Genomic DNA, 9547 nt, shown 5'->3' with positions numbered 1-9547 from the left:
TAACAACAGGGTGTACATAAGATATATTATATAAAGTTACATTATTTACACAAGAAAGAAAATTATTAATGTTTACAAAATAAAAGTGAATGTTAATACTCCAACACATTATTGTTATTTATCGTGTGCGCATAATGCTAATACGAAGTTATTCCAATAATTTCTATATCTGTTTAACTCTACACCATGATCCAAATTTTGTACAAGTTGGTAAACGCAGTTATTGCCTTCATTATTCTCTGAGGAATATCAATTCGTACACCTCCATCAAGTGAAATTTGAGCTATGAGCTTCTGAAATCTGGCCAGACTCTTATAGGGAACATGTACCGAATGCAACTGATTTGTAATATTTCATCATGATATCGCTAGGCCACATGTTGCAATACCTGTTAAAAACTATATTAAAAGAAGTGGTTGGAAGTTTTGTTCACCCGCCTTAAAGTCTAGACCTTGCCTCGTCCGACTACTATTTATTTCGATCGATGTAGAATGCTCTCTCTGGGATACTCTTCACTTTGGAACAGATTGGCTTGATTCGTTCTCGACCTCAAAATATAAGCAGAGTCCGAATTACCGCATTCGATATCGAGTAAAATCGATCGTAATTTTCTTGAGATTATGGCATTCGATATCGAGCATGAAATTTAGTACATTTTGTTATAATTACGATATCGAAATTATTTGTCGATACGATATTTCACTCGATCACGAATGCGGTAATTCGGTCCCAGTTCTATTGGCTCGTAATCTATATGTTACCAGAAATATGGGAAAAAGTCATAGCTAGCAATGGCCAATACTTTGAATAAATTTATATTGTACAAAAGTTTCAAAATAAAAGCAACAAATTTGAAAAAGTCCCGTATTTTTAAGTCTAACACCAAATAGAAATATTAGCGAGAGTTTAGCATGCCTCAAGGCACTCATCGCAAAATGCCAATAAATGCAAATATAACTGATATTTTATTTCAAAAACTTTCAAAGCTTTTTAAAATAAATTTAAGTGCGTTTTTTAGCAAATGTTACATGAGTTTTTGAAATGCAAAATCAGTTATATTTGCATTTATTGACTTTTTTGCGATGAGCCTCCAGAAATGTAGCAACACTTGTCATCACCTTTGACAAATACAATTTTACTTCTTCAATTGAAACTAATTAATTTAATTTATTTATTCTAAAATAAAAATGTTTGAAGTTTAAATTATAAGCTTTATAAAAATTTAAAAGGAATTGTTCGACTGGCGTAACGCTCTTACAAAATGGAAAGTAAAGAACATGGAGATAAGTTCAGCCACTCCTAAAACAATACCGACAAATCGAATAATATCGTTGTTGGCTGCCCAAAAATCATAAAATTCCATGTAGCAACCAGGTTTGGTAAGGAAAACTTTGTCGGGACAGTCCACTAAAATCCAATTACCACAACATGAATTTGGAACCGCCATACCAGCGCTGATATAATCATTCGGTCCATAACGACCACAACAATTAAACTAAAAAATAAAAATAATTTTAAGTTAACATTGATATGAACATTTTGACAAATATAAAATTTGTCTTACCTGTATTTGTAAAATATCCATGGGGTATGAGTACTGCGGATAGTTTTGCGTCCAAGCCGTGAGAACTAAATCCGACTTAGAGTTGGGAAATTTGCTAATATTTACAAAAACCCATGAAATCATTGCCAGTTGAAGGATAAATATCACAAACGTTGCAACACCATACTGAAATGAAGGAAATTTATTTTGCACTTACACAGAAAATTCACTTGAAAATAAATTCTTACAATAGTTAGGAAAATTGTATTTTCTACAAACACGCCAAAACTTCCAAATATGGCTACTGCTACAATAAAAAAGCCCAATATAATGACCAATGTAGGCAGTGTTTTAATATCAGATGCATTTGGATATTTCGTAAAATCGCCGATTTTCTTTATCATTACAATACCAACAACGATCAGTGTAAATCCAAATACCTGAAAGAAAGAATTTTTATTATTTTTTATTATAATTTATTTGTAATAATTCAAAGAATATCACTGAATACTAAAATTTTTAGACAATTGGCAAATAGAAATTCAAAGGAAACATATAAAATATTGGTATCATGTAAAAGGTATTGGAAAGCGCTGCAATACCATATCGAAAAATATCATGTTAAGGCTCAATTAGTCTTTGCGTTTTGTGTTCTGTTCCGGTCTGTAGGGTCTTATTTGTAGTTAGTTTTTCCTTAAAAGGTGTCAGCTGTTTGAAATAATCACTCCTATTATGCATGGCGACGGCGCTGGTAACAATTGGTAACTATTGACAAACATTTATAATTTTTTAAGGCAAAACATTTTTAGGTCTGGAGAGATTCAATCAGTTCATACTGACACCACTTGAATAAGCTGCTTCCAATATTTTACAGTGGCAAAAACAGATAGCAGACGCCTAGAAGATTTTGCAGCGGAAAACAAGAGACGTTCTGGCACAACTAAGATCAGGATGGAGCAACAGACTTAATGCTTTCTGGTCCCGCATAGACCGTGCCATCCTCAACTTATGCCCAGCATGTGGTGAGGGTCCTCATAATACCCTCCACATTTCCAACTGTCCAGCCAGCCCTACTTCACTACTTCCAGTAGATTTAGGGACCCATCCAGCAGAAGTAGCACAATTTCATGGACTTTGTATTGCAGAACCCCCAGATTAAACATTGTAAAATTGTTCATGCTGCTACAACAACAACCAAGGACCTTTGGTTGATGAAACTGAAACTATAGATATTATTACGTTCGAGGAAGAGTACAACTTGAAATTTCTCTCTGTTCTCAAGAATAATAATAAGAAGTGAAACGCTGTCAAAAAAAACCTAAGTCGGTTGTAAAAAAAAACCTAACTATAAGAATGTATTGGTATCATTTTATTTCTATGTAATGGTTTTCAATCCACTTTCACCACACTCCTCAAACACACAGAGTTGTAAAAAAGCGACCTTAAAAATTATAACAAATTTTTATTACAATTAAATTTAAAAATTCAAACAATTCTCAAATTATTTGAATTATATTTGACCTGGAAAGGTTTTATATATAGATTTTTCCGCTTTTTATTCCATAACTTCTGCAAAAATTAAGTTTATTTGAATTTTTTATTAATTTCCAATACGAAATTTTACAAATGTGTCAAAAAAATTAAAAAATATTTTTTTTCGTTTGTGTAAAATATACACGTTTCGGTTATAATAAAAATATGATATGATGGTGAATGTATGTGTTAGAATTGCAATTTTGTGCAATTTTTAAGAAAAAGTTTTGAAGATAAATCTCTCTCTCAAGTGTGTTGAATTCACATACTACTTGTATATGAGAACAGAGAGAAGTTGTTGTTGTAGAAAAAATTAGAGGCTTGCCTTCTTGTTATTCTTTGACTTTAACTTTCACTGGAATCCGATACAAAATGTAGTGGTGTGGTGGTCAGCTGTTTGTTTAAAAGAAAACTAACAGAAAACAAAATAAACAAAAAGGGACTGAGTGGCCAGATTGCTACCGGCGCTGGTATGCCCGCGTATTGTGCGGTAAAGCTCGCCGGATGGGGTGGTTCTTGCCGGCAATGTGGACCACGGACACACACTGACACAAAATTCATACCAGCATTTGGGGTATTTAATAGAAAAAGGGGCCAAAAGTAGTCCTGCATCTCCCTACGGTCATACCTATACACAAATTATGACCCTCCCTCTCGAGGATTCATCCTCGCCATGACGTCATCTTCCTCGACGTCCCAGATCTTCCCTGCAAACATTTAGTCACACTACTTACCGCCGATTATTAAAAATTTACCACATCATACTAATGACAAGACTTTACAAATTCATTGAAACATTATATAAGGTTTTGTTTATTTAAAGTAAGAGATTTAACAAAGTTTCATTAGGATTTAATTTTAAGGTTAGCAAATTTGAAGTTTTAATTATTCACGAATTTTAGTTTTAAGTTTTAGCAAATTTTGTTTTCTTTTTGTTATATTTGCAAAATTTAATTCTAAGATTTTAGCAAACTTTAGTTTTATGATTTTAGATTTAAGATTTTAACAACATTTAGTTTTCAGTTTTAATTTTATCCAATTTAGTTTTTAGCTTTTGGCAAATTTAGTTTTTAGCAACTTTAGTTTTTAGCAAATTTAGTTTTAAGATTTTAACAAACTTTAGTTTTTAAGTTTTAACAAAATTTAGTTTTTAGGATTTTAGTTTTTAAGATTTAACCAAATTTCAGTTTTAATTTTTATCAAATTTTAGTTTTTAAATTTTGGGTTTCAAGTTTCATTTAAGTTTTTTTTTTCTTTTTCTATTTCAAGTTTCCCTTTTATTTCAGGTTCACGATAGATAGCTAGCTGGACTGATCTCCCAAGGATGGAAGTTTCTCGACGACAGGTGGTTGCAGGATGGTTTTCTGTCCGTCCGTTTTATAGTCTGTTCGGATATTTCAGGTAAGTAACAAAAAAAATATATTATAATCACCTTTTAAATAATTTGTTATTTTTTTTGTGTATATACTGGTTTCCGGCAACCTATGAGTTCAAATCTACCGCGGGATTATCTTAACTAGGCCTGAGCTCAATCCTATCTTTCTCGCGCACGCTTGGACCAATTTCATCCAGTGGACTGGCTTCGAGCAACTAACGTAAGGTATGCCTATAAACGAATATATAGCTAGATATATATTTCCCCTTTTTTTGTTTACTAAATTTTTTTTTTATATTTTTTTTTTTATATATAGAAATTATCTAAAAGGACTGGTTCTGTTCGTCCTGTCGTTCGGGTAAGAGGTACACTTACTAGGTCGAAAACCTTAATACCTGGGCACCACAGGACTGATGGTGCGGATCTGCCAAAGTAGTCCCACGATGGATGGAGCTGGCGATGGCGTGGCTCAGCGTTGGCTGATTTAGTTTTATGATTCTGTTTTCTTTAGTTTTAAGTTTAACTTTATGTAGTTTTAAGTTTTATTTTAAGTTTAGTTTTAAATTTGTAAGTTATTAAATGAATAAAAAAAAAATTCAATTTAAATTCAGATTTTGCTTTTGCTGACGGCCACGGGCTCCACCTTCTTCTTAGGCAGGGAAACCAAGGCGAATCTATAGAAGGTGACGACAGAAGAACAGCTGATTATTTTTTTTATTCAGTTGTTTAGACAAGTGAACTGTCAATTCACTTGTGTTTGTTGTGGCAAAAAATACAACAAACCCAAAAGCAAAAACAACCACAGGCAACTTTGACAGTTCACTTATCTTTTTACAAAAACAAAGTACATGTTGTTTTTGTATATGTTGTATTTGTTGTAGTTCTGTCGTCACCTTCTATAGATTCGCCTTGAGGGAAACTTTGCCAACTTTCTTTTAGTCTTCTTCTTTTTAAATTTTGCCCTACTACAGGGTGCACACGGCAAAAAAAACATTTTACGTTACAAATAACAAATAAAATCCACAGAGATGATATTTATTTGTTTTAAGTTATCGATAGCATGTCGACATCAACACAACACTGTTAGTCGAGGTGATGTCGATGACGACTCGATGTGACAACGACTACGAAGTGTGTCGACCATAGAATAATATATCCATAGAAGCGTTACTGAGAGGGAAAAAACCTAAGTCTGTTGTCAAAAACCTAAGTCGTGAGAATGTATTAGTACATAGTTTTGAGGTTGTATTGGTGCATTTTTAATTTTCACCAGACACACATAGTTCTATAAAAATGTATAAATTTTGATTTATTTAAATTTTGTTTTATTTTCAATACGAAAAATTTAAGCTCTGTTCTATAAATTAAATTCTACCACAATAAAATAAAGTGTCAAAAATTATTAAAAAATATTTTTTTTCATTTGAGCAAAATTAATGTGTTTTGGAAATAAAAGTGTCCTGCAAAGTATTCAAAAAAATGCCAAATATTGTGTAGAAGTGTAATAAAGTTGTTCGGTCTGTATTTAGTCGGAAAATCAAAGTTACAATTTGAAGTATTTTGATGTGTTTAATTCTCTCACAAGTGTGTTGAATTCACATATCACAAGTACTTGTGAAGAGAAAATTATTGTTACTCTCAACTTACTCTCTGTTGCGTCTCTAGTTGTACCCTATGGTGTCGACGACATACATACATTATAGGGGTGAATAACCAAAAACCCAACATGAGTTTTCATTTCCCGCATTTTTTTATTTTCCGTGAAATCGAAATTCATTGTTTCGTTTACTCTTTGTGAAAAATTAAAATACTAAAATAATTCCACTTTCGATCGGAATAGAATTCTGTGACAGGCCTGAATATTCAGGAGTTTTTGGAATAATTTTGAATAATGAACTTGTTATTGGTCTATTTGGGTTAAATCTTCTGCATTTGTTTTTGAGCTTTAAGCTTCTTTTCGAGAAAGTCAAGTTCAAAAAACATCACATAAAACTCAGGAAAATAATTCTCGAGAATTCTCCCACAATTTCCCGGGATTTCTGAATTTTGCCAAAAAAAATTTTAAGACCAAGAATTGGAGGCATTACTCCATGAAAATTGTTGTAAAACTCAACAAGAGCTTGCAAAATCATTGCCAACCGTCCAGTTTTCGTCGGGACAGACTAGTTTTAGAGTCGAATGTCCCGTGTCCCGACGATACTCTGAACGGGACGCCATTTGTCCCGTTTTGAAAAAACATTAATTACCAAAAAAAAATATAAAAAAATTGGAAATACCTATAGACAAGGATGCTTTATTTTCTGAATTATAGTATTTTCTCAATACTGAATATCACTATTTAACTATACACTTAAGTTACGTTTCCGCACACACCGTAATTCGTTTTAGAACATTTTTTCGGATGTATGGAATTTCGTTTTCGGTGCCGATTACGGTGTATGCGGAAACGTAGCTTTAGTGCATTAAATTCTATGAGTTCCGAAAAATCTCATTAAATTATATATCAAAAAATGTTTGCGGTATACTGTAAACATTATTTAACATTCATGAAAAATAAATGGTACGATAGTCGATCTAGGATGCTTGTAACTTTAGTTAAAGGTGAGTTGTTGGTCCATTTCAATTTCAGCTTAAGATGTGCTGAGTTTGTTGAATTTATTACTTTAATAAAAGCTGCTAAAAGTGATTAAAAATATAAATTTAAAATTAAGGACTGAAATAATTAAACTTTATTAAATAATAGCTTAACGTTGTAAAATAAAAATATGTGAAAAATTTTATAAGCTATTTTGAAACAAATTAGGTAAAATTATAAAAAATAAATTTTCAGACAATTTTAATTATCCAGATATACAAAATTGAGTATGTACTTTGTATGGAAAGTGCCACACCCACTATTCCGATCCAGACCATTTTTAGCTAAACTCCGTACAGTGATAAGAATTTGATTCATACGAAGTTTAAATACATTACAATTTTAATACTCCAGATATTCGAAATTAACTATTTACTTTGTATGGACTAATCCCAACCCGACCATTTTCAGCCAAACTATGTATATTGATAAGAGAACTATTCGGACAGAGTTTGAAGAATCTCGCAATTATAGTTCTGAAGATATGTATTTTACTTTGTGTGCTAGTTGACTCACCCCCTGTTCCGATCCTTTCCATTTTTGGTTAAACTTCGTGCCGTAATATGAAATTGATTTATATAAAGTTTGAAGAATTTCACAATTATAATACTCCAGATATTTGAAAATAACTATTTACTTTCAAATAATCCAATCCCTCCCATTTTCAGATATTCTAAAATAATTATTTACTCTCTATGGAAGGTGCCACATCCTCTATTCCGATCAGTCCCATTTTTGGTTAGATAAGAAATTGGATCGTATAAAGTTCGAAGACTTTCACAGTGATAGTTATCCAGATACCAGACAAAGTAAAGAAATTTAATAATAATAACGCTCTCTTGTAAAATTTGGTTTTTGTAACATACGATACACACCCATTTTTAGCCAAGATGCTCAAAATGATACCGAAGTAAATTCTGCGAAATTTTACGGCTTTCAAAGTTATAGTTCTCCAGATATTCCATAATAACTATTTACTTTGTATGGGAAGTGCTTCGCCCACTTTAAATTTCAAAATAGCCTGTTTGTTCTTCCAGATATAGGGGAACATACACAACAAATGTCAAGAGCATCGGTCCAGTGGTTTATTCTGATATAAGCAAATAAACATACATACATTAATTTTGTTCCTATTAATATTAACTATTCCTATTTTATTTACGTTTTTGTTTTATGAGTAGATTTTACACAATTAAAATAAATGTTATAGTTGATTTTAATAAATAAAAAAAAATTACGACCCTATGCTCCTTATAGGAACAAAAGGAATTAATATATATTTGATTTTAATAAATAGGATAATTATTATAAATTTGTTTGAATTTTTCTCTGATCGTTTAGTGGTGTAACGTTTTGGAAATTTCAAAAGGTGGCAAGCCTATACAGCAGCAAACGTTTGCGAGCAGCAGAATTCATCCAAAAGCAGGGGAATTGAGTACCATACGAATTGATGTCCAAAATTATGATTCAATACTACAAAAGAAAATCATATTTTGCAAAGAATATACCTATTTTTTCACTAAGAATTGGCAAGACTGATACCAAGACATACCAAAATTATATAAAAAATCCATAAAATCGATTTTAACAAAAAAAAAATGTTTCACATAACAAAAATTAAATTTAAAATATTCGCATACAAAATTCGGCTTAGCCAATTAGAGCACTCTAACTTGCTGTATTATTCACTTTCTATTCTGTTAGTTTGTTATACAAAAGAAAAACGTGTTAGTTTGTTACCTATTTTTCTTTACCAAACTTCGATCGAAATCATAAAATCTATCACAAGCATGCATAAAAATAAGAATGACGATTTGTACACTTTTCAACTGTATAACTGAAGATTAAATAAAAAACTCTTACCGCAAATACAGCATTACAAATGTACAAAATGTAATTAATAATTGGAGATTTGAAAAAACGCTCCATTATTTAAAATATTATATATGTATGTATATCCGATGATCTCAAATAGTAATTAACATATGAAATTATTTATTAATTGAATTATTAATTGTTGTGTTGATTGATTTCGTTATATGCACTAGACGGATTATTAACAACTAGATTTTGGAAATGGTTTCTTTTTTAATAATGGAGACTTACCTACTTTGAAATGTGGAAATTGCTACTCATATCTTATCATAATTTGTTTATACGATTCTAGTAACAAACAAATGTTTTTATATGTATTTATTTGTTAATTCTGTTGGTCATATATTAAAATAATCAAATTCTAACACAGTAATGTATAAAGTTGTGCGCTCTCCATTTATACTACAAATTCTGGAATTAACATTTATATTAAATAGATTATTGACGGGTTGATCAATAATTTAAGAGTATAACTGATATTTTTAGAATCTAAACATAAATGCTTTGTAGAGTCCGACTGAATATTCGGTTTCGGATTATGAAAAATCTGCCTAATAATATTCGTTGATTGGGCAAATTTGACCGA

At 31.2% G+C, this 9547-nt stretch overlaps 1 protein-coding gene across 1 annotated transcript; it reads right to left on the bottom strand.

Annotated features, from left to right (window-relative positions):
- Nucleotides 1-1219: 1219 nt before the first annotated feature.
- LOC135962226 (23 kDa integral membrane protein-like) lies at nucleotides 1220-9015 on the bottom strand. Its single transcript, XM_065514040.1, has 4 exons — nucleotides 8950-9015; nucleotides 1792-1983; nucleotides 1565-1729; nucleotides 1220-1495 (listed from the first exon to the last, which is right to left on the bottom strand). Exons 1-4 carry the CDS (start codon nucleotides 9013-9015, stop codon nucleotides 1223-1225), a joined length of 696 nt encoding a protein of 231 aa, XP_065370112.1. The 3' UTR covers nucleotides 1220-1222.
- Nucleotides 9016-9547: the final 532 nt, after the last annotated feature.

The sequence above is a fragment of the Calliphora vicina genome, chromosome 5, assembly GCF_958450345.1.
Source record: "Calliphora vicina chromosome 5, idCalVici1.1, whole genome shotgun sequence".
Classification (NCBI taxonomy): Eukaryota; Metazoa; Arthropoda; class Insecta; order Diptera; family Calliphoridae; genus Calliphora; species Calliphora vicina.
The sequence above is the reverse complement of the archived record's forward strand: the minus strand, read 5'-3'. Positions and strand labels throughout refer to the sequence as shown.